This window comes from Musa acuminata, chromosome BXJ2-9 (assembly GCF_036884655.1).
Source record: "Musa acuminata AAA Group cultivar baxijiao chromosome BXJ2-9, Cavendish_Baxijiao_AAA, whole genome shotgun sequence".
Classification (NCBI taxonomy): Eukaryota; Viridiplantae; Streptophyta; class Magnoliopsida; order Zingiberales; family Musaceae; genus Musa; species Musa acuminata.
This window is the reverse complement of record NC_088346.1, coordinates 49,434,061-49,458,112: the sequence shown is the minus strand read 5'-3', so window position 1 is coordinate 49,458,112 and position 24,052 is coordinate 49,434,061. Positions and strand designations below refer to the sequence as shown.

Genomic DNA, 24,052 nt, shown 5'->3' with positions numbered 1-24,052 from the left:
TTAGCCACACGGTTTCTCCTACCAAACCATCCGTCTCACTGATTCCAATGCAGTCACAGTCTTCTCTGTAAACAAGCAAAAGCCGCCCCTTGTATCTGGGAAACACCTATGAGCCGAAACCAGCGGCAATCTCATCCCTTGTTTTCCCTTCCTCGGGGGCTTTATATGGACGTTTGCGTTTCCCTTCCCCGTCGACCACTTCTGTTACATTTGCAAGTCGTCACAGGTTCAAACTCTTTGAGTAGTAAACTGATACATATGGCTTCGGCAAGCAAGGCTTCGCTGATCGTCGCAGCGAGCGTGGCGGCGGTGGCGGGGCTGTGTCGATGGAACTACGCGCTCAGGTCCCTCCACGGGGGTGCCAAGCGCAGCATGGCGCCGTTCTCTCGGGCCAAGAGGATGTCTTCTTCTTCCATTGATCAGTGGAGGAGAGGAGGGGAGGAAGCGGTGGAGAGAGCCAGGCGCACCGAGGAGTCGATGTCCAAGCTCATCTACCTGGACTCCTGGGGACCCAAATAGTCTCGCTCTCTTGGCTGGCTACCTTCATCATCTACATCAATGGTGAATCAAAAAAAACATATTGCTTCGGTGAGGATTATTTGGTAAGAGCCCAACAAAGTAATTTTGGAAACGAAATTTTGAAATGCAATAAAAAGTAATTTATTGGTGAAATCATATTTTAGAGTTTGGTTCATATCAAATTCATTTTAGAGATTTTTTACATTAGTTGAGAAACATGGAAACAATGACTCGTAACTTCATCGGATCTTTCTTACCATCAAAGATACCTTTTGGAGCTCACAGGAAGGGAAAAAACCGTACAAATATGTTCATTGTCCAAAACAAATAAATTCCTTGCTAGCCTATGTGTAGTACTAATGATCAACTTACCAAATGATTCTTATTAGATTGACACTAATAGGAGGGTCAAATTCTTCCTTACCCAAGTAGGTTCTCATGAGTTTTGAAATGACAAAATCGTATAAGTATGTCCATCGTTCAAAGCGATAATTCCTCACGGGCCTATGGGCTGCATCAATGATCGATTAACTAAATAGTCCCTTATCATATTATTGCTAGTAGAAGGGTCCAGGGCTTTCACGTCAGCTATGAGCCCAAAACATAAGGGTATGTCCATCGTCTAAAATAGATAATTCATCGTGAACCTACGAACCGGACCAATGCCCAATCGATCAAATGATCCCTTACCCTCAGACATCTTTTACGGCTCAGAAACTTTAAAAGGGCAAAATCATACAAGTATGTCCACCGTCTAAGATTAATAATTTCTAGCAAACCTATGGGGTGCACCAACGATCGATTAATCAAATGATTATTTATCAAATTGATGCTAAAACGAGGACTCCAAACCTGCACCTCGTTTGAACAAACTCGCTATGTACCTTGACTATGAGTTTAAATCGTACAAGTGTGTTCTATCATCTAAAATGAACAATCCCTCGTTAGCCCAACCGCACAAATGATCCATTATCGCATGAAATCTCCACAAGTTATCTTCAAACTGGATATCCCCTCTGGTGTGGCAGAAAGAGACGGCACAGCCCGTGGTATCAGGGAAATGGTGGGTGGGACAGCCCAAAACCAGCGTCAGCTCACCCCCTGTTTCTCTCTCCGCGCCATGCATGCTTACTCCGCTCGTCCTTATCATCACCGTTATATAGTGACCACACTTGCCGTCCCAAACCACTTGTACCGCAAGCTTCTTTGGTATTCTACCGATCGGTTGTTTCGTAAGCTCGAGATGTGGCTTCTGCAAGCAAGGCTTCTTTGGTGGTGGCAGCGAGCATGAGCGCGGTGGAGGCGCTCAAGGATCAGGCGGGGTTGTGCCGGTGGAACTACGTCCTCAGGTCTCTGCAGCAGCAGGCGAAGAACGACGGCGTGGGGTCCTTGTCTCGGGCCAAGAGGACAACTTCATCCATCGACAGGAGGAGGAGAGGATGGTCAGAGGAGGCACTGAGGACGGTCATGTACTTGAGCTGCTGGGCTCCCAACTAGAAAGAGAGGCCTTTTCTCGTCTCTTCCATCGGTTCTCGTGATGGTTCATTTATTGAAATTAGTTGTGGTCACAATGGATTCAATCTCGAGTTGTATATATGTTAGTAGAAAATTAATCAAATAAATAATACTATTGGTTTATTTAGGTTTAAAACTAACTATTTAACCACTATATCACAAGCATTATGAATATTAATTTTTTTTCTAATTTTTCATATAGAACCAAAACTATCGATCCTAATTTTTCAAAATTAAGAATCGACATTAAACCATCTGAGACTAGTTTTATTTTGATTTAGAATCGATGAATTATCAAGCCAATTCGGATCTTATTTGTTGTGAGACTCATATATAGGCCTACTTGCAAAAACCAAAAGAAATATATTCTTATTTGATAATTTCATTGGTTGATTGATTGTTTGATTGAATGATTTAGCTGTGATGATAGATAAAATCAAATATTGTCAATTGAAGGGTTAATATATGCTCACATAGTGGCATGATAAGATTGGGATTAATATATTATTGGGAAAGCTATTAGTCATATGTGCCTCGTAAGTCAATCACATGACTGATTATATATGTGACATGATATATATTTTATTTATTATTTATTTATTTAATTTTTTTTTCACTTTATATTGTCTATTGTATATATTGTGATGTTTATGGATCTGTACAATGAGAATCGGATTAATCGGATAGACTGATGTGTTGTATATCCATCCATATGATGGAAACGATTAATCTCATAATTGTGAGTATAGGGACACTAAAGATAATAAGTTATGAATGTTGTCATTCGATCGAAAGGATTGCTAATAGCTAGGTCTAATATGTGGCACGATAACTAATTAGATATTTGTAGCTATCCATGCTTAATGTGATCTGCTTAAGTCAAATTAGGATATTGTTAATTGGTATAAGATGATAAGTATTTAATCTAATTCATAAGCTATTATAATGAAATTTAGGCTATTTAACTCGATTGTGAGCATGAGGATCAAATTCCACTCACTTTACTGGTTAAAGAGAAAATTAAAATAAAAAGAAAGTGTGGGTTTATCTGTTTTGGTTAATAGATAGTATTCATGATCTATTTGGATGTGATTTGATAGTCCTAACTTTCGTGATTTGATTTGATCCAAAAATAATGACTTTTTCTTAACACTTAATCTTTTATATTTTTTTAAATAAATCTCAGAATAAATTCTTTAGAATTTCAAATGAATTCGAATAATAATAAAATTATCATACAATGATATCGGACACTAACACGATATAATAGCTTAAGGTGCTTACTAATGTGAGACGTACAATAGAAAGAGCTCTTCCATATCAAATAGAGAACGTGACTTTTAAGATCACGTACAATAGAAAGAGCTCTTCCATATCAAATAGAGAACGTGACTTTTAAGATCTGACGAAGGAAAGACGTGCACACCTCTCTCTCTCTCTCTCTCTGCGTTCATGATCTCATCAATGTCTGTCAAACAAGTTATCTCTCTCTCTCTCTCTCTCTCTCTCTCTCTCTGCGTTCATGATCTCATCAATGGCAGTCAAACAAGTTATAGTAGCTTAGAAAATGAAGAAACGCTATCTGCCAGTAGTGGTCACCAAACAAGCTTAGAGGTGACCAACTCGCCGATGACAGTCTTGAAATGCCACCCGGTAGAGGTCACCAAACAGCTTACAGTCCCGCCGACAGACTTTAAGGTGAAATGCTGGCCATCCATCGGCTATTTGGTTTTCACAAAGCACACGAAAGCAAATCTGAAGGGAGACTCTCATCTAATTTTCCTCTCCTTCGACAATATTTTGCTGATGGAGAATCTTATCTACCGATAAATAACAATGGACATGATGTTGGCATATTTTTATCTAATTCATTTTGGAACCTAATTAATTTTCGAATATTAAACTAACTGATTTTCTAAGCTCCTATCAATATGAAATTTGGAGAGATCAATTCGATAAATTTTTTTTTTTTATGATGTGATCCATATTTTTTTTATAAAAAAATTATATTTTTTTAATGAATTTTTTTTATCTTCTTTTCTGAAAAAGTGCTGAGATGTTTTAGTTTTCCCCATATAGTATCTCAATTTATGTAATCTCAAAAATATAATTTTCTTTCTCTTTTTTATCGTCACTTTCATCTTGCTAATGCAATCATCATCCTTCCTCACTCATCACGTCATTTGTCATTCGTCTGTGCTCTCTCCCCGCTGATCGACCCATCGCCTTCGTCTTGTCCTTGCTCGTTGCCTTTATCCATGCAACCATCCTCTAATTGATCGATCCATCGTCTTCGTCTTGTCCTTACTCGTTACCTTTATCCTTTCTCAAGAGGCTTTTATCATGTCGTCTCCATCTCTACCCTACCGAATAAAAAGAGGATAGAGACAACAAGAGCGATCGATAAAAGATATTTTTGAAAATATCAAAATCAATCATACTTTACGAGAAAAAAAAATAGGGATACTATTTGAAAAAGAAAACGAAAAGGCATAAGAAAACCTTTTGTTTTCCCAGTTCGGGCTCATTTTAACAGGAATTATTGCAAGTATTATAATCGAAGTCGTGTGGGAATCCAACTCAAACCAGTCGACGTCGGTCTCTCATTTCAACGCGTAGTTCCCCCACAGCCATGCCATGCCATGCCATGCCATGCCATGCTTTCGGTTCTCAAAATATTATTAACTCCCCTCACGCCAACCCAAGAGACTCTTGAATTGTACATCTCTATCAGGTGAAACATGCGACCATTAGAGACCAACCACATTAGCATTATTTAGGTACGCATTTATTTTTTTCCTGCACGGATCCGATCTTTCAATGAATACGTACCTGAAACATGCGTCCATTAGCAACCAACCACAATAGCATTATTTAGGTACGCATTTGTTTCTTTGCTGCACGGATCCAAATCGTCAATGAATACGTCCCTGCCCTTACCGCCACCTCTTCCAAAACTGATGACCACCACGCAATCAATCGCCTGCAACCTCACCCTAATAAATTGCTACTTCTTTTCTGTATGTGTTCATGACACCATCACTGGAATGCATGGAGCAGACACATACTCCAAGCTGCGACTTGCAAGTCGACAACTTACTTCGAGATCATCGCGTGGTTAGAGAGTGACTGCTACGGACAGTGGTGCAGAAAGAAGAAGGAACACGAACGACTCAGCCGTAAACATGAAGAATGCGGTCTGCACATCTTTGATCAATGCAAACCACCAAAAAAACAAAGACGTGAATCACAAGCCACGTCAATGCCAGCCGGTAAGACAGGTCGATAGAGTTCACCAACTCTTCATGTTACGAAACGTTGCTGTCCATCCAAATAGCTTCACCGCACACCTGTCTACTATCCTTTCTTCGTTTACAGAATGGACTCGACGATGCAATCAACATGAAGTCTCTTTTACTTCCTCTACCGTTTCTATATCTACAAAAATCTACTTCGGTTGATGAGCATCAGAGAAGTCTTCTTGTAAATAATATAAACAGCTGTTTGAAGCATCCATTCGATTCAATATGACAGTCCTATACGCTTTTTTTACTTCTTCTTCTTCATCTTCTTCTTCTTCTTCTTCTCCCACGTACGCAGACGAGATTAGGTTTGGATCAATTGGGCTTTGTTGCATACGGTTCATGTGATCCAACCATTTCGGTGCTTTCTGCTCCCCATGCACGCGAAGAGTCATCACTTCGCCCCGCTCTTTGTTTTCACCCGCACTGGTCGCCACGCGTGCACTCTCCACTCCCACGTGTTGCCCTTCCCAACCCGTGCCCCGTCTCCTCGGGTCAAACCCCTATCTGAAGCGACCGTGCCCCACCTCCATCATCCCCCGTGTTTCCTCGGCGCATTTGATCCTCCCTCTGCTTCTGCAACCACCCACCCATCCTTCTTCGCCTGTATATAACGAGCCCAACCTGCCCTCCCGCTCTCTTCATCCTATCAGCCTTCTTCCTCGTTCTTCGTGTGCCATGGGAAGCCTTGATGCCAACCTCCCCGTGGTTACCACTGATGGCTTCAAGCCCTTGGACCTCGATGATCTTAGAGAGCAACTGCTGCTCTCCGTCGACTTCATCGTGGACTATTATAAGAACGTGGACACGCAACCCGTGCTGCCGCAAGTGCAGCCCGGCTACCTCCGCCACCTCATGCCGGCCGCCCCACCTCCCTGCGGCGCCACCCTCGAGGACGCCCTCCGCGACATCCGCGGTGCGGTGCTTCCCGGCATGACCAACTGGGCCAGCCCCAACTTCTTTGCTTACTTCCCGGCCACACTCGGCTCCGCGGCCCTCGTCGGGGACTTCATCGCCTCCGCCCTCAACCCCGTTGCCTTCACCTGGCTGTCCTGTCCTGCTGCCACGGAGCTCGAGGAGCTCGTACTTGACTGGCTGGCGCAGCTGCTTCGACTGCCGCCTGCTTTTCGATCCTCCTCGGACAGCGGCGGTGGAGGCGGCGGCGTCATACACGCCACCACCAGCGAGGCCATCCTTTGCACTCTCGTGGCTTCCCGCGACGGCGCGGTGCGCCGGGCCGGAGGCGTGCCGATCAGCCGCCTCGTGGCCTACGGCTCCGACCAGACCCATTCCACGTTCGCCAAGGCATGCAGAATCGCCGGGTTCGACCAGACCAACGTCCGGTTGATCCCGACTCGACCGGGTTCGGGGTACGCGCTTGTGGCGGCCCGACTCCGCGACGCGATGGCGGCCGACGCGGCGGCGGGTCTTGTGCCCGCCTACGTCTGCGCCACCGTTGGGACCACCTCCTCCACTGCAGTGGATCCCTTGGGCCTCATCGCCGATGTGGCCGCCGAGTTCGGCGCGTGGGTGCACGTGGACGCGGCGTACGCGGGCAGCGCGTGCATCTGCCCCGAGTTCCGGCGCTTCCTCGACGGGGTGGAGAGAGCCGACTCCCTCAGCATCAGCCCCCACAAGTGGCTGCTCACCGGCCTCGACTGCACCTGCCTGTGGCTCCGGGACCGGCCGCGGCTGGCCGAGTCGCTGGGGACTAACCCGGAGTACCTCAAGAACGGGCCCAGCGAGTCCGGCCTGGTGGTCGACTGCAAGGACCTGCAGGTGGGGGTGGGTCGCCGGTTCCGAGCTCTCAAGCTCTGGATGGTGCTGCGGACGTACGGCGTCGCGGGGCTGCAGGCGCACATCCGGAGCGACGTGGAGATGGCGCGGGCGTTCGAGGGGATGGTGCGGGCGGACAGTCGGTTCGAGGTGGTGGCTCCGCGGAGGTTCGCGCTGGTGTGCTTCCGCATCAGGGCTTGGGGCGGAGGGGAGGCTGCGGCGGAGGCGGACAACCGGAGGCTGCTGGCGCTGGTCAACGGCAGCGGGAGCGCGTACGTGACGCACACGGTGTTGTGCGGGAAGTACGTGCTGCGTTTCGCGGTGGGGGCGACGCTCACCGAGCATCGCCACGTGGCGAGTGCTTGGGAGCTGATCAGGGCGAAGGCTGACGAGGTGCTCGGTGGCAGGCCGCTCGAGTAACTCCGAGTTGTCTTCGCCAGCTCGTGCCGAGCGGCGGTCGATGAGTCGTCCGATTAAGGTATTGTTTTCGGGAGCTTGCCCGCCACTGCGGCATGCTGATGCAGTGGCTAAATAATGCAGTGTAGATATAGGAATGGCAAGACTCCTCCAATATCTTTTACCTAAGTGTGTTTGGATCTAAATTAACTGTTGAAGGCTCCAAGTTGTGTGTGTTAATACGTTGTTATCGGCCGACCCATATCAAATTAGTCTTTATCTGTGCGGTGTGTACCCCATAGAACTTACTCCTCCTCCTCCTCCTCCTCCTCCTCCTCCTTCTTCTTCTTCTTCTTCTTCTTCTTCTTCTTCTTCTTCTTCATTTATTAGAGAACGGACCAACTAATTTATGTTACAAAAGTTTGCATGATTATTTTTGTTTGATAATTTTGAAGCTATGTCTGTACATTTTTTATTTTTATAAGTTGTCCTTTGATTTTGTCATCTCAGAGAGAGAGAGAGAGAGAGAGAGAGAGAGAGAGAGAGAGAGAGAGAAAGAGAGAAAGAGAGAGAGATCTCCACGAACAAAAGAACAATGGGTGGCCGAAGACGAGCTGAAAGACATGGTCAACCTTACGAGCTAAAGCATTAATGGTTTCACCCAAGAGATGTGTATGCCTGCCTTGGCCACCACTTGATACGTATCATTCAGAAGCCATGCATGTTGCCAAGACTCGTCCTCGCCAAGCTTTAATTGCTTTACGTACTTTCCATGTCGTCCAAACTTACACGCAATGGATAAGGAGGCGCCATGACTTACGTGTTTGGGTGTCATTGGGTCGGATCCATCCAGAACTCTCCACATCCGAAGGAGACTCAAGTATACAGTTCTATGGACATCATCGGATGCATGTTTTCATGCAGGATCCGTATCCGATTCGACAACCTAATGGATCCGCTTTAAAAGATCCATAACATCGTACTACCTTTCTCCTGGATTCATAGTCGTCTTAATTATTCATAGTAGGGACCCATCTCAATAAAATAGTGTACTAAAATTGACGATGCATGGCTTTTGACCTTTGATGTGTGGTCAAATCAATTTGAACATGTTCTGCAATCGAGACGAAGATGATGATGTTTGGTCATTAAGCTTGAGATCTAATTGGTTTGGTTAGCTGAATCAATAGCTTAATCATCGATATTTCAAGACGTATCAATCGATTTGAGCTGAATTGAGATAGAGTAATAAATACATGTTCATGCCTGATATCGAAATATATTGATATGGTTAATAAGTAAGTACTTAGTAAGTAAGCAATCAACTGGAAATTAATCTAATAATTAATTATGTGCCAAACAAACAAACAAATTCTATTAATTCTTAATATCAACAAAAAAATACAAAATACAAACTCAAATGCACGGAGGCTTCCGTAGAGTACCTCAGTAAAATAATGCACGTAACGATGACGTATAACTCATAACTTGGCCTCCTGCAGTGTCACACATATATGCATGTCGTTCATGATCTACATCAATGAAATATATCTATACTGCCACCCAACAAATGCCTTCCAATGTAATGTAAAATATAGAGAAGAGAAATAGAGATGTCTTCCTTTCAAATCTCACAAGCATATCTGTTGCATCACCAATTCATGCATTCAACATCTCCCGTTCATGTACGCATGCACTGTCCATCTCGTCCCTCCGTGTATATATATATATATATATATATATATCCAGACCTCGCGCTTCTTTTCTCCCTCCAACTGCCACTCCCTTCCCTGTCCCCTTCTTCCCTCCCCCTCTCTGTCTCTTTCTCTCTCTCTCTCCCTCCCCTCGATGGGGTACAGCCTTGAGAACCCGCTTGATTACTCCGGAGACGATGGGAAGCTGCTCGTTGCCCTTTTCGCCGCAGAGATCGACCACGATGCCGCTATCTCCGACGAGCTCACCGTCTCCGTCCGCCGCGACGCCGTCGCCCAGATTCGCAAGGTAATCTCTCGCGCGAGGGCGTGCCCGAGAGACGTTTGCTCTTCTGCTCTAGGGTTCTGATCTCTCTTGGAAAAGGCCGTGGAGCCGCCGTGCAGCGTGGGTCCGGCCACCGCGTATCTCGCCGTCACCTACCTCGACCGGTTCCTCACGAAGCGAGTGACCCAGGTAGATGAAGAGCAATACACTCTCCGGTTGGCATCGTTTATGTTTCCAAGAACGGATCCTTCTTTGGCTTTGTTTCTGTTCCAGGTGAAGCAGCCATGGTTCGCGGTCTTCCTCTCCCTCGCCTGCCTCTCCCTCGCCTCCAAGATGCTCGACCACGGGTTCTCCGTCGCCGAGTTCCAAGTACCATTTCGACCTTGTTCTCGATGCCCTTCGACTTTAATCTTTCTGACTTCTCCGACCGATGGGTCAGGCGACGCAGCCGTTCCAATTCATGCCGCAGACGATCGAGCGGTTGCAGTACCTGGTTCTTGAGTCTCTGGGATGGCGGATGCGATCGATCACCCCCTTCGCTTTCCTTGATTACTTCCTCTCCTCCTTCCCATCGACAGATCCGCGTCAGGTCCAAGATCTCAAGGATCGAGCCTCCAAGACTCTGTTCCAAGTCCAAACCGGTAGCGATCGATCTCACCCCTCGTTCTCGAAACATCGGGGTTTCGATCGTGTCCTAACGCTGCAATCTTTTCTGGACAGAGGAAATGCTTTTAGGGTTCAAGCCGTCGGTGATCGCGGCGTCCGCGCTGCACTTCGCTGCCTTCGACCTGTTCCCCGCCCATTTCCCCGACTTCGAGGCCGCCGTTAGCTCATCCTTTGGTCTCGATCCAGTAATCGATCTTGTTTCATTCTTTTTACCACCGGAAGTATTTTCCGGAATTCGCTGATCGCTAGTCTCGTTGTAGGAGAAAATAAGAGTGTGCCAAGAAATAATGAGGAAAGTGAACACGAATCGCTGTGATTTAGCGGCGGCGAAGAAGGTTGGGTCGGGTTCCTAGTCACCGCTGGCCGCGATGGAACATGGCGGCGAAGGCGACACCATCCCTGGATCCGGATCGGACGGTCGAGATGACAAGAAAGCCACGTTTCAAATAGTACCGACAATATAAATAAACATATAAAAAGGAAAAAAAAATTACTCATTTTTCTCTTTACTTTTGACACAAAAAAAAAAGGTTCAGAATTTTTGTGTAATTCTAGTGAGTTGTGGATCGTTGATTGGTGTACTTACCTGTTTTTCTTTTTGTTTCTTTGGAGCTGTTCATACTCGACATTTTTGAAAAGAAGTTTAATTTGATTTTTTTTTTTATTTCTAGTTTTTATTCGGGTTTCTTGTGTTTTCCAACTCTTCATAGATTTCTTTTTTAGATATGACTAATACATTTTTTTTGCGCAGCTAAATAATTGAGAATTTTTATAATAATATTTAAAAATAATACATTTTTATAAAAAAATATTTTAAAGATAATATAAGTTATGTGTTTTTTTTTTCCAAAATTCAAAACAAAATATATGATATTTTAAAGATAATATTTTACAGCTTTTGGCTTTGAGGCTAACCGATGGACTCGTTGATTAGTTTCTCTAAACATATGAGTTGCCATAATAATTGTCTCAAAGAATTCCATGGCCAACGAAATCCGCCCTTAGTCACAATAGAAAGAATATATTGTATTATCCAATATCTTAACCATGGGTTGGGTTAGGGTTGACCTTTGACTCAACCCAACTTGCCGTAACTGTTCAGAGTTTAGGGCTTCCATCGTGAGTTAGCATCACAGGGCGGACATCGCTTGCTTCCAGCTTCGAGTCCTCCAGTACTGGCCATTTCCATTTCGCCGCATCTTTATCCCCTTCGTTCCTTTCCAACCCAATCAAACAGATTTGACGCATCGACCGAGACCACACCCACCTCGCCCTCTCTTCTCCCTCGGTTTTGGATCGCTGCTGTGTAAACCCTCGAAACCCTCTCCATGGACACTCACATGACGCCTCCCAAGTCCGATCGCCAGGGTCGGCCACCGGCAATCGAACCCTCGTCCCCTCGCTTCTTCCTCTCGGCCGCCGCCGCCGCCAGCCCCGGATCCCACCGCCGGATCGCCATCGCCGTCGACCTCAGCGACGAGAGCGCCTACGCCGTCAAGTGGGCCGTCCAGAACTACCTCCGCCCTGGGGACGCCGTCATTCTTCTCCACGTCCGCTCCACTAGCATCCTTTACGGCGCCGACTGGGGCGCCATCGACCTCTCCGTCTCCGCCGATCCGGACTCGGAGTTGTCGCAGCAGAAGCTGGAGGAGGACTTCGACGCCTTCACATCCACCAAGGCGCAGGACCTGGCCCAGCCCCTCGTCGAGGCCCAGATCCCCTTCAAGATCCACATCGTGAAGGACCACGACATGAAGGAGCGCCTCTGCCTGGAGGTCGAGAGGCTTGGCCTCAGCGCGGTCATCATGGGAAGTCGGGGCTTCGGCGCCTCCAGGAGGAGCAGCAAGAGCCGTCTCGGGAGTGTCAGCGATTACTGTGTGCATCACTGTGTTTGTCCAGTCGTGGTGGTCCGCTTCCCTGATGATGGAACCGGCGTTGGATTGGGGCCCGGGGGATCATCAGCGCCTCTCGACAATGGTGCCGCGCTTCCTTTGGAGAAGGATGTGGAGCTCCATCCCGTGCCTGAAGAGGAGCAAGAATACCATGATGCCACCGATGAACATAAAGGTGACTTCTTTTTTCTTCACATGTAATTCTATCTTTGCTATAATACCCATGACTTTTGTTCATTCCTTGCTTCACTTTAAGTTTAAAAGGGTGGATTAGACTTTGTTATGGGAGGCAAATGCTGATAATTCTACGATATATGTCACTATAATTATAGTTGGATGCATCGATCCTGCTCAAAGGATTACAAGTTTTAATTTCTTTAGGGATTTCAAATCTCTAGAAAAAAGCTATTTTCAGTTATCACTGTTCTGTAATGCCTGGAAGTCAAGAAAAGAGTTATACTGTGACCTTTTCTTGGCTTCTTTGGCTTATTCATTAAGTGTATAGAATGGATCAGGAGATATGAAGAAGAAATGACATGGATTTGAGTCCCTTGGTTACAATATCAGCAAAATGCAAGTTAGGTGGTGTAAGTTGTACCCAAGACATCAAAACAATAATCCAATACTGATATTGTAGTGCTAAGCCCAAGAAACTGCTTTGAGCATGTAGAACAGAATTGCTGCCGCATCTGTCGCACTTATGTTATTGATATGAAGAATCATTGGCATAAATATAAACCCATGTATCTTCAGGTGAATAATAAAGCTTTGGTATTTTGATGCCATGACAACTAGAATTTTTACATAGCCTCCAACCTGTTCCACTTGTGATTTTTACAGGACAAATGACTAAATTTGGTTTAAAAAAGAGTAGGAACTACTAAAAATTGACCAGTTTTACATCGATGCCCCAATTTGGAGGTTCTTTATCTATCAACATATTTTCTTGGCAAGGTGTCAAAATGTCTTTGTTTCCCATTTTATTTGAATTTTAAAGAGATTGCTTTATAGAGACTAAATCGTGACCTTGTTTTCACTTGCTTAGGGATCTAATGCAAATATTATAGTCTATAATCGTAATTAGTTTTGTTAATCTGTATGTTCCAATTAATTAATCAATGGCCACCTTAGTGGTGGGGCACTAGTTCATAGGATTTGAGGATTAGCAGTTTCCTTTTTGCCTTGATATACTGTTACACCTGCAGTTTGGATTTGCAGACTGTGTAGTTTATCCAATTTGATTCATAAGAATCTCCTATAACAAGAAATTGAAGCCTTGTCTTGCAAACTTAGGGGTTCATGATTCCACGGTTGTAAGAAGCCATTAAAGCTTGGATTCGATCCAGGGAAACTCCATTGTTGCAATTTATGCATATTGTAGAATTAGTTCTTTTGTGATGGTTTCTAGTGCACCAGTCATCTATCAATATGTGCACTTTGTGTTGACTTCTAGACGTCATTGTTCAAGTTGTCATCTTCATTGTGTGGTAAATTGTAGCTATGCCATATGCTGTTTGTTTCTATTTAAACATAATATGTGTTCATGATGTATGATCATTTGATTTTATTTTTTAGAGATTTCTGTGTTATAGTATCGTTCGGCCGCTTTTGCAGCTTTATAAATATGGAAGTTACATGTTACTATGACAATGAGTCTGTGATGACCGGACTAACTTCATGTATGATGTAATTCCACTTGATGTATTAAGCTGAACATTTGCAATGACAGATAGAAGAGTGAACTTTCATGACAGTATGCTGATATGTTTTGTTGTTTTTATAAGAATGCTTTTTTAGCTATTCACTGTCTCTTTATCCCTATCTCCTGACCAAATAGTTCGTTTTTACTTGAGCAAGATGAACTCATGTCATATTACACACATTCTATGATGATACATTTGTTATCATTTCGTAAAATCGTGCAGCTAAATTTTCTAACTAAATAGTGTTATTAGCATTCTGAATTTGAATATCTTGTCATATTTACTGAGGTCAAATGATATTAATTAGCCATATTTCATTTTATTTGGAATTGCTTTCTCAGGAGTTTGTTTTCATCTTGTAATTGCTTGATTAGCTGCACTTTTTCTTAATATTCTTGTAATCAATTCTTATGAATGACAATATTCTTGTTCCTTTAAGTGAGCACTGATCGATTGCTAAAGCATGCTTTAGGTGTAGAATGAACCAAGGGGAAGAAAGATGCTTTCATGAACCTGTCACCTTCTAGTATTCTAACTTATATTGATTAGATTTGTCTTCCTTTTTTTTTCTTTGATATATGCTTGCAAATTGTTTTGCAGATGCATGACAAGCATACTTACTGTGGCATAGGCATCTTATGTTATGGTAAGAAGTGAACTTCCAACAAAATTTGTGTTATGCAGTGCTTTATGTTTAGTAAATAATCACTTTGACATGTTCATGCTGCTCATATCATTATGAGTTACATCGGTATTGGGTTTCTACTACTATCTTTTCATCTTGTTTGGGCTCTTCTCATTCTAGTGACTGAATTTATCATATACTTCCTTTTCTGCTTGGAGATGGTTGGCCAGTTTCCATTTTATTTCTTTTTTTGTTTTCTGCAAATGGAAAATCCTTGATTGGTATGGGTGCTTGTTCATGATTCAAACAGCTAACTTGAATACTAAACAATGGTTAGTACAAAAAATGGTAGAATTGTGCCTCATTAGAAAAAGTTTGGCATGTTAATCTCTTTTCTATATATAAACCATATCTTAGCCATGCATCTTAATAAGTCTGAAGTATTTCAGAAAATAGAAAATGAAAGGATTTGTGTAGATCGAATTTTATGAGGTGTCCAAATCATGTATTACCATAGTCATCCATCTGATTGGTGGAGAATGCTAGCTGCTTTTGGAAGCTGTAAGAGATAAGAGGGATAACCAGTACAAGTTTTATATAGATTTTCACTCCATGATCCACACAGATCAACAATGGAATTTTTATTATAGTTAGCATCCTTATGGAGGTGGTGCTTAGAGTTCATGAGGCCTAAGAGATAACAGAAGCTCTGCCAATAGAATGGATATTAAGATAGCAAAATATATCAGATATATGGTTAAAGTTATTTGTCTTACTACCATTCTCCTTTTTCGCTAGAGTATGGAGATTGATTTGATGGCCCTATGACCAGAAAAAATGCTTGTAGTGTAGCTGAATGATTGGAAAAAATACATTTAGCTGATCTGAAGACTAAAGAACTGTGAACGATAAATTTTCCTGGAAGTTGGTAGATTATACGGATGGATAATACGTGCGCCTTTGAGGACGTGCATAGGGTCTTGGCAATACTAGAGACTTGGTGAGTGAAGGTACTTGAAGATCCATGATACCACAGGCAAGGTTTTACTTGGACACCAGTTGGGCATCTGTATAGATTAAAATTCTGGTGCATGATTTAACATGCTGCCAAAACACCGTGGTGAGGGTTCTCTTGTAGGGTATGGGGTGGGGTTTGATCTACCAAGTAAAAATGATCGCTACTTGTAAGGGTGAGACTGCATATATGAATCTCTCTTTACACCTTGCATTCACGGGAGCTTGTTCACTGGTTGTTCTTTGGTTCTGTCTTCAACAAAACCACCTTGTTAGGTTGCTATAACCTTGTTACTCTATCATTTGAGATTATTTACCATTTTTAGACCACACATCAAAACAGGCCAGCTCAGTTTATTGTGATATTAAAGTGTACAATATTAACAAGTCTTATTAAGGTAAATTGGCAACAAGCAGATGAATTACTAGACTCCCTGTGACAGTCTCCGAAGGCAGTGCCAGTTATCAGTCCATAATTTGCTTGTGTTGTGAGTGGATGGTCATTTTTGTGGCATAAATCATTATCTGCCTCTGTGTTTATATTGTTTGCAGATGTCATTCTAAATTGCACTCTCCTAAAAATGACGCTAAATAAAACTTGGTCTTTATTTTTTTTCCTTCAGAGTAAGAAATGACATGGATGATGCTGGTTGGAGATTGACTCGGCCTTTTTCATCAGGGACTTCATCATGTAATGTTTTTTATGCTGATGTCCATAGTGATCATGTTGTTTACCTGTCAACTTTGAGAAGCTGGACAACTGTTGGGTGTGCATCTTTTGCATTTGCCAGTGTCTTATTTATGTGTCTGCTACTTGTTTCTTTCAAATAACTATGCTCCTTTAGAAGCATCAATCATATGTGTCTGCTACTTGTTTCTTTCAAATAATTATTAAGCTCCTATAGGCGTCAACTGATGCAGAGTCATCGTTTAGCTCTGATATAGACGTATCAAAGCAGTACATATCCACCCACAGGATGGTTTAGTCAGCTGGAACTGCACAGGAGCCACCATCAAGAATGAATGACGCTCACTCTTCATTCTTTTTCTATGATGCAAAGTTGGTCGATATTATCATCAACCAGGTTCAGATTTTATTGAAGTTTAGCAGGAAATGACCTTTTCAGCTCTTGTTTCCGTAGCTCATTTAATTAGAAAGACCATATTTTTCGGTGTTTTAATGGCAGATGCAGTTTAGCTCAATAAATCCTCATGGTGGATTCATACGCATGTGTCGAATGATGGCCTAGGTAAGCTGCATGACCCTCTCTCTCTCTCTCTCTCTCTCTCATCGTAAATGTAGACGATGGATGGATCTCAGGCTTGCAAGACAGTAACATTGCCCAGCTGCAACATGATCATGTAACAGGAGGGGATGAGAAGGCAGAAGAGGAGGAAGAAGAAGACGAGCTACAACTAGTCCTGGTGCGGTGCGTCAAGAAAGAGAGTCGAGGCAGCTACAGAGCAGGGGGATTGAAGACGTCAGGGAGAGAGCCTTCGATGAGCTCCGGACTCAATCTTACCATGAGCACGCAGAACTCCATCTGGTCCAACACGCCGTCCCCGTTGAGGTCCCCCTCCCTCACCATTCCCATCAGCTCGTCGTCTCCCAGCCCCACCAGCCCCAACGCCGCCACGTTCCGCCTCAGGCTCTCCGACGTGATCACCCCCCTCTCCGGATCCATCAGCAGCTTGAACCCCTTGCACAGCTCCTCCATCAGCCCCTCCGCCCCCAGCCGCTCCGCCATCCTCGGCAGGAAGTCCTGGAATCCCATCGAATCCCTTGCCGCCGCCATGCCCTTTTCCGATACAGTGACAGCAGCGGAGGCGGCCATCCTTATATATACTCCCACGCATACGAAAGCCGAGAAGAAAAGGTTACAGGGGAGGAAGTTGCCATGGACGCCGGCTAAGTGAGGTACAGAGGAAGGAAGGTGTAAGCTTTTGCTTGGCGCCTGGTTCACGAGGGGAAGGTAAAGGAGGCAAGCAAGTGTGGCCAGCCATGCGTGTCGCTTTCGTGGAAGCTGCATGGGGCTTTCACTCCATTGCTGTGAGATGTCCTTTGAGATCAAACTAACCGGGAGGAAAGTGGAGTCCGTGCCTTCACGGCGTGGATCATGAGATGCTCATCATCCCCGCCCTCGAGGCTTCACAGCGTTAGGTCGCAGAGGACGAGGCCTGAGATTTTGGTTCAGCCAAAATGACGGGAATACATCATCATCATCCTGCAGAGCTCACTCATGCAACTTCGTGGCAAATCAAGTGGCACAGCCTCGGGTAGATCGTCGATTGGTGGTTGATTGTACTAAATCGTCGAGGATGGATGGATCCTACCCACTTCAAGCCAATATCTGCTTGACTGACACACGAGCATGACATTTGTCGTTCTCGAATGGTACTTACGACACATGAACAGGAGGAGAGGACTGGGCATATTCTCTGCTGATAAAAATTGGAGGTAAGGACGACAATATTTCATAGAGTACTGAAATGTTGTTTATGTTAAGAGGAAGAAAGATTAAGTGAAGTAGGAACAAAGCAAGCATAGAAAAATATTGATTCGTTGCTTCTCCTACATCAGTTATTAGTCTACATGTTACAATATTATATCAGACAAATAAATCTTATGGAGGAAAGGAGATGAACAGACTTCACAAAACCATGACTTCGTTGCCAAGCAAATGCATGCCGCAAGACTTTAGTGAACTCAATCACATTGTTTAGGTACCATCATCTTTCTTCTTATCCGGCATTCTGTCGTATGACATTTGTTTGTCTTGACGAGGGTAAATCATCCGTGGTAATTGAAGTCGTGAAGAAAGGAATAGATTACATCAAGTGTAATCTTTTTCTTCTTTTTTTTCTTCAAATAGTATTAAACCCAAATTAAACTAAACAAAAGAAAAAAAAAATCAAGACGAAAGTAACAATATATATATTATTTATATTTATATATATATATAACTTTTCAAAAAAAATATTTACATAATATAAAGATAAAAATCAATTTATTTAAAAGATAAAAGATAAAAAATATTAAAACCTTTCAAAAATAATATTTTAAATCTTAATACTCAAGTATACTTTTGAAGACAAGTCCCAACTTACTTCCAAGATTTTCAAATGGTCCTTCGGAAAGAGATTTGGTAAAGATATCTACGATATTATCTTTGCTCTTGATCTCTATGACCTTAATGATTCCTTCAAGTACCTTTTACCAGATGAAATAATGTTCAGTTTAATATTCTTGATTCTTATATGACAATTTAGATTTATAGTTAATTTTAAGAAACTTTGATTATCACATTATAAAATAATAGTTGGTTTGTTAATTTGACGACATGCATTCTCGATTAAACGCCTTAATCATGTATAAATAAACTATTTTTTATATTCATCACCTCTATCGTAAGAAGAATATTAAGCTCTCTTATGACTTTGAAATCTCTATTTCATCGTGGTTAAGCTCTCGTATGATTTTGAAATCTCTATTTCATCATGACCGATGATGATCATATTATCGATATATAAAAAAACAATAATATGTTAGTAAATAAACTAGGATCTGACTAAGAAGAAAAATAATCATAGAAATATAAGTATATTCGGAAGAAAAATAATCGTATAAGTATTGAATAGTTTTTTCATACAATGCCATGAGAGCTTGCTTTAACTAGTAAAGGGCATTTAAGTTTGTAAACATAATTTAGTTTGAAAATAGAAATATACTTAGGTGGTTGTTCTATATAAATGTCCTTACCAATTTCACCATATAGGAATGCAATTTTCATATAAAGTTGTTAAAATTTCTATATAAGATTAGCTACTAGAGTAATCACCATCCTAACTTAAAGAGGTTCTACCTCCGAGACATCCCTCGAGGTTAAGTCAGGGTGATTATGTATCGAGTGTCAAGCCTTGATCTACTATGTTTTTAGTGTCAATTGTAAAAAAAAATTATTTTCAGGGTATAGGAATTGTAAGTTGAGGAAAGAAAGTTTCGTTACTTGAAAGGAAGACTACACAAACTCAGTTAAGCCTTTACATCCAAAATGAGACATTGACCTATTGAGATAGAGATTAGTCAGGTGGATAAACTTGACAATGCAATACGAGGCCACAAATCTTTGTTCTAGTGGTGCTATCACTGGCCTAGGTGTTACTACCACTGACATGAGCAGTACTATCATTGGAAATATCAAAAAAGCATAAACAATACTTTTCGGCTGACTTAGGCGATTCTACCACTTGAGCACGGTGGTACTTGTTTGGAAATCTAAGGGCAACATCACATGCGTAGTGGAAGAACATAAAATAAAAATCACATAATTTTTCATAGAAAATAAGTCTCTTATCGTCGTGCAAAGATTGGTGTGCAAAAACCCGCGAAACTGAAAACTGCACGTATAAGAAAGTTGTGTTACTTAGGGAGATCGTATATCTATAAATTCTTATATATCTGTAAGAGAGGATGAAGGAGATTAACTATCCTCATCTCTAGCAGTGTTTCACATGATAGGGGCTACGAAGACACTCCTCAAATCGCTGCTCAAATCTCCTCTTTGCACGCACCACGCAATTAAGAAAGGGCTGCCCCCTTCTTACTGTCCACATGCCCCAAATAGGGGGCTACTGTCCGAGGAGGAGAGGGGGAGAGGAGAATAAGAGGTGGCAGCCAAAAAGTCTAGCCTATGACCCTTTTGATTCCCTCATATTTACAGAGGCCCCATATCGATTTAACCATAATAGATCCTACCTTATTAGGTACTAGATCTCCATCCAACTACCTAAGCTTCTTAGATTAATAGGTCTCTATCTAATAATATCTCATTGGCTCTTATTTGATCTTATCCGGAGGATCCAATAATTTAGGGCTTATTGGATATCCAATAAGATATGGGCTCTACCAAATATCTTATATTCGAACCTCTACTCGTCGCAACACTTACCATATATGTGTGGCCCTCTCGGTCTAATATCGAACTAACCATGAGTCATACATATCATAAATTCTTCTGGCTCAATGAATTATTATCTCCATAATAATTCACTCGACTCATCGACTATGGACGTACTACGTCGCAACCCCTAGATGATATAGGATAATCCAATCCATTGGACTTATCTATCCTCAGTTACTATATACCTATAGTCCCTCATCCATCTAATATCTCAGAGATCGTATACCGGGTATGATGTTATTAGACCCATGCAGTTTCTACTCGAGTCTCGCTCTAATCGGATTTTCCCGGAGAACTCTTTCTCTCTCAATCAGAATAACCCTGGTTAGGGATTTGTCTGAGCAAGAACACATGAGATATTCCTCTCAAGACACCGAGAGTGGATGATCCTCTATCGACACTCAATAGCCCTCGTAAGGTTGGCTATCACTTCCGATAACTAGTTATGCTAGATTTAGAACTTCCATACCTATAACTCTAAGTGTCAAAGAGTGAAGTATTATACAGGACATCCTTGGTGTCTTAAGTCTAAGGACCAAATACACCACTAGGACGACGAAATTATTGTCTGACAAAAAGACATTATTAACCATCCAACATTCCATAAGCGGATCAATCAGTGAACTCATTCTTCAATGAGCACCTACACTATGTCCCTAGTGTCCCTATATAAGCAGTTATAAGACCAGCTACTTTCATCATATTAATGAGTATATAGTACACCAGTCTGTCGGGTTATCTTGAAGTCCCTCTCAAGTAACATATAACCAGGATTATTTAGGATTTATGTTTAAATGTGAATCGGACTCATTATCATGATCTCATCACGATCTGATTCCCAATACACATATTCATTGAAATCATAATATACATATGTAATAAGGAATATAAAGTGATAAAATACCAAATAATATCATAAGAAAAAAGAGTGCATATAATATCATACGTGTTATTACTCGTGTGATTGACTTACATAGGATGTATGGCTAGTAGTATCACCACCCAAGCCTTGTTTAAGCCACTAATTTAACCTTCTAATAGGCCTAATTCAACCCTAGTTCAAGTCGAATGGGTTCCTTGACAAGTTGGCTTGGTTTTGGCTCAATACTAACTTAAATTGACCTAAAATAATCTCAATCAAGACTTTAACAAATCAACCATATATTTGACACCAATTTGGCATTAAAATAGGCCTAATTCAACCTTAGTTCAAGCCCAATACCAACTCAAATTGACATAAAATAGTCTTAATCAAGACTTTAACAAATCAACCATATATTTGACATATTTACGAAGTTTTTGGCATATTACAAACTCTTCCAATATGTTGTTCAATCTTTCGGCACTTTGTTCAAACCTCCGGCACATTATCCTTTCTTTCGACATATTGCCTATTCTACCAGCATATCGACTTTTTCATGACATCTAATCTTTTTATGTAATATCGAATCCTTCTAGCATGATGCTCGAACCTATAGCACGAAATCGGATCTCCGACATGTTGACCAATCCTTCGGCTTGACGTTCAATTTTCAACACAATAATTTTTCAACGTAATGTTGGACTCTACTACTCGATAGTTAGCCTTTTGGTGATCTAAGTCCATGATCAAAGCATTTTCTGCATCACTTATCTCAAAAATATACTTAGTCTAATAAACTAATTAATTAGTTTCATCATCAAAATCTAGGATTCAATAAAAATATATCCAAAGGCACATGAATTGGGAATAAGAAAAGAGATGTAAACCCGCCTTCACCCGAGACGAGGAGGTTGGGAAACATGATCCTTGCCTTATGTTAAGGCATAGAGGTCTGGAAGCTTGACACTACTTTCGCTAAAGATGGGGTGGTGCCCACCATGGGGGCCGAACCTACGACACCTAGGGAGGTCGAGAATCCTGACCCCAAAGATAGGGAGGTTAGGAAACCTAACCCCCACCTTTGCCCAAGGCGGGGAGGTTGAGAAACCCGACCCCCACCTTCCCTAAGGTTAGGAGATTCAAAAACTCAACCCTCACTTTGCCAAGGCATGAAGGTCAAGAAACTTGACCTCCGCCTGTGCTCGAGGTGGGGAGGTTGGGAAACCTGACATCCGCCTTTATTAAGGTAGGGAGCTAAGAAAACTCGATTCCCACCTTCGTCGAGATAAAGAGATTGGGAAACCTAACCCTCGCCTTTGCTTGAGGCAGGGAGGTTGCGAAACTTGACCCCTACCTTATGTCGAGGTCGAGAAGCCTAACCCTGGGGCCTTCGCCAAAGATGGGATGGCGACGCCCATAATAGGGGCTGAATTGCTAGTTACAGGTTCCCAGTAAGCCAATCACGTGAGTGATGACATGTGTGAACTGCTAGTGACAGGTTCCCTAGCTATGGTCATTTGGATTGAGAGAGAAGTTCTTTGGGAGAATCCATATGGGCCTGAAAGCACCATGCCCAGCATACGATCTATGAGATATTAGATAGATGAAGGATTATAGATACACAGTAATTGAGGGCAAACATGTCTAATGGATTAGACATGTTTGCCCTCAGTTGAGTAAATTATTATGGGATGATAATTCACTGAATTAGAAAGAGTTCTGATAGGTGCAACTTGCATACATATGATGGATGACGTGACGAATATAGGATTATATATATGATATCTAATAAGTCATTATTTTATTGGATCCGTTAGGTGAGACTCAATAAGAGCTTAAAATGGATAATTGGATAGAGATTCAATTTCTATTAAGCTATGCATAATTGGATGAAGATCCAGTATCCAAAATGCTAGGGTAATTGGATGAAGATTCAATACTCAATAGAACATGATCCATTATGGTTAGCAATAAGAGCTCTCTATAAAATGGATGTAAGACTAAAAGGGTTACAAGACTAGACCCCTTAGCTGCCACCTCCCTAACTTCTCTCTTACTTCTTCCTCAACTGAGTGCCCCCTCTCTAGTGCGCCAGGGCAGTAAGAAGGATTGCCCATGTTGCATTAGTGGTGGTGCGCGTAAGCGAGGAAAGAATGTGTCGCAAGAGAAGGTGCGTCGTCGCTTCATCCACTGTGTGGATCATCGTTAGAGAGGAGAATGCAAGACTTTCTTCATCCACAAACTTAGATCTATAGATTAGCGATATACGAGTTCCCTTATGTGAGATCATCTTACGTCTTATGCAGTTTTCAAATTCATAAGTTTTTCACTCTCAATCGTCGCATAACGTTCCTATATTATTCTTTTGGGAAACTAATTTTTGTTTTCTATTTTCACTGTGCATGTGATGCCTCTCTAGGTTTCCCAACATGAACCCATAACCACCTGAGGAAGTTAGGAAACTCAACCTCCACCGTACGTTGAGGCATGGAGTCGGGAAGTGCAACCCTCGCCTTCACCAATGATGAGGTGGCTCCCACCGTGGGGGTCGAACCCACAACCACCTATGAAGGTCAAGAAACTTGACCCCCACCTTATGCCGAGGCATAAAAACAAGGTGGCGCCCATCATGGGGGTCAAACCCACGACCACTCAAGGAGGTTAGGATGCATGACCCCCGTTTTACTATCACGAACTGTTATTGTGCACCTGCAACATCTTCATCAACTGATTGTTTGTCACTTTTATTTACTTGTACATATGTTTGGAAATATGTTTTGCATTAGTTTTATATGTTTTTCTTGAAAATTGTGAGCAAGAATAGTTTGCGGCACTTTAGAGATC

At 42.4% G+C, this 24,052-nt stretch overlaps 5 protein-coding genes across 6 annotated transcripts; 4 read left to right on the top strand and 1 right to left on the bottom strand.

Moving 5' to 3' along the window:
- Positions 1-1,495: 1,495 nt before the first annotated feature.
- LOC103999546 (uncharacterized) lies at positions 1,496-2,157 on the top strand. Its single transcript, XM_065123759.1, has 2 exons — positions 1,496-1,568; positions 1,757-2,157. Exons 1-2 carry the CDS (start codon positions 1,496-1,498, stop codon positions 2,014-2,016), a joined length of 333 nt encoding a protein of 110 aa, XP_064979831.1. The 3' UTR covers positions 2,017-2,157.
- Positions 2,158-5,766: 3,609 nt separating this feature from the next.
- On the top strand, positions 5,767-7,791 carry LOC135623844 (tryptophan decarboxylase 1-like). Its single transcript, XM_065127260.1, has one exon. It carries the CDS (start codon positions 6,015-6,017, stop codon positions 7,530-7,532), a length of 1,518 nt encoding a protein of 505 aa, XP_064983332.1. The 5' UTR covers positions 5,767-6,014; the 3' UTR covers positions 7,533-7,791.
- A 1,492-nt stretch (positions 7,792-9,283) lies between these two features.
- Positions 9,284-11,530, top strand: LOC135623842 (cyclin-D6-1-like). Its single transcript, XM_065127256.1, has 6 exons — positions 9,284-9,509; positions 9,585-9,674; positions 9,759-9,854; positions 9,925-10,126; positions 10,206-10,336; positions 10,412-11,530. Exons 1-6 carry the CDS (start codon positions 9,357-9,359, stop codon positions 10,502-10,504), a joined length of 765 nt encoding a protein of 254 aa, XP_064983328.1. The 5' UTR covers positions 9,284-9,356; the 3' UTR covers positions 10,505-11,530.
- Positions 11,313-16,239, top strand: LOC135623843 (universal stress protein PHOS34-like). Of its 2 annotated transcripts, XM_065127257.1 has the most exons (3): positions 11,313-12,218; positions 14,347-14,392; positions 16,009-16,239. In XM_065127257.1, exons 1-2 carry the CDS (start codon positions 11,480-11,482, stop codon positions 14,352-14,354), a joined length of 747 nt encoding a protein of 248 aa, XP_064983329.1. In that variant the 5' UTR covers positions 11,313-11,479; the 3' UTR covers positions 14,355-14,392; positions 16,009-16,239. The 2 variants fall into 2 exon arrangements, with proteins under 2 accessions (XP_064983329.1, XP_064983330.1); XM_065127258.1 differs by lacking the exon at positions 14,347-14,392.
- Positions 16,240-16,696: 457 nt separating this feature from the next.
- Positions 16,697-17,921, bottom strand: LOC103999548 (calmodulin-like). Its single transcript, XM_009421327.3, has one exon. It carries the CDS (start codon positions 17,413-17,415, stop codon positions 16,843-16,845), a length of 573 nt encoding a protein of 190 aa, XP_009419602.2. The 5' UTR covers positions 17,416-17,921; the 3' UTR covers positions 16,697-16,842.
- Between the last annotated feature and the right edge of the window lie 6,131 nt (positions 17,922-24,052).

Bases quoted from the DNA above. Each gene is read 5' to 3' on its own strand.
- LOC103999548 (XM_009421327.3), bottom strand. From the start codon at position 17,415: ATGCAGCTTCCACGAAAGCGACACGCATGGCTGGCCACACTTGCTTGC.
- LOC135623842 (XM_065127256.1), top strand. From the start codon at position 9,357: ATGGGGTACAGCCTTGAGAACCCGCTTGATTACTCCGGAGACGATGGG. The intron at 9,510-9,584 runs GTAATCTCTCGC...CTCTTGGAAAAG, and splicing joins CCGTCGCCCAGATTCGCAAG to GCCGTGGAGCCGCCGTGCAG. The intron at 10,337-10,411 runs GTAATCGATCTT...GTCTCGTTGTAG, and splicing joins CATCCTTTGGTCTCGATCCA to GAGAAAATAAGAGTGTGCCA.
- LOC103999546 (XM_065123759.1), top strand. From the start codon at position 1,496: ATGAAATCTCCACAAGTTATCTTCAAACTGGATATCCCCTCTGGTGTG. The intron at 1,569-1,756 runs GTATCAGGGAAA...TTGTTTCGTAAG, and splicing joins AAGAGACGGCACAGCCCGTG to CTCGAGATGTGGCTTCTGCA.
- LOC135623844 (XM_065127260.1), top strand. From the start codon at position 6,015: ATGGGAAGCCTTGATGCCAACCTCCCCGTGGTTACCACTGATGGCTTC.
- LOC135623843 (XM_065127257.1), top strand. From the start codon at position 11,480: ATGGACACTCACATGACGCCTCCCAAGTCCGATCGCCAGGGTCGGCCA.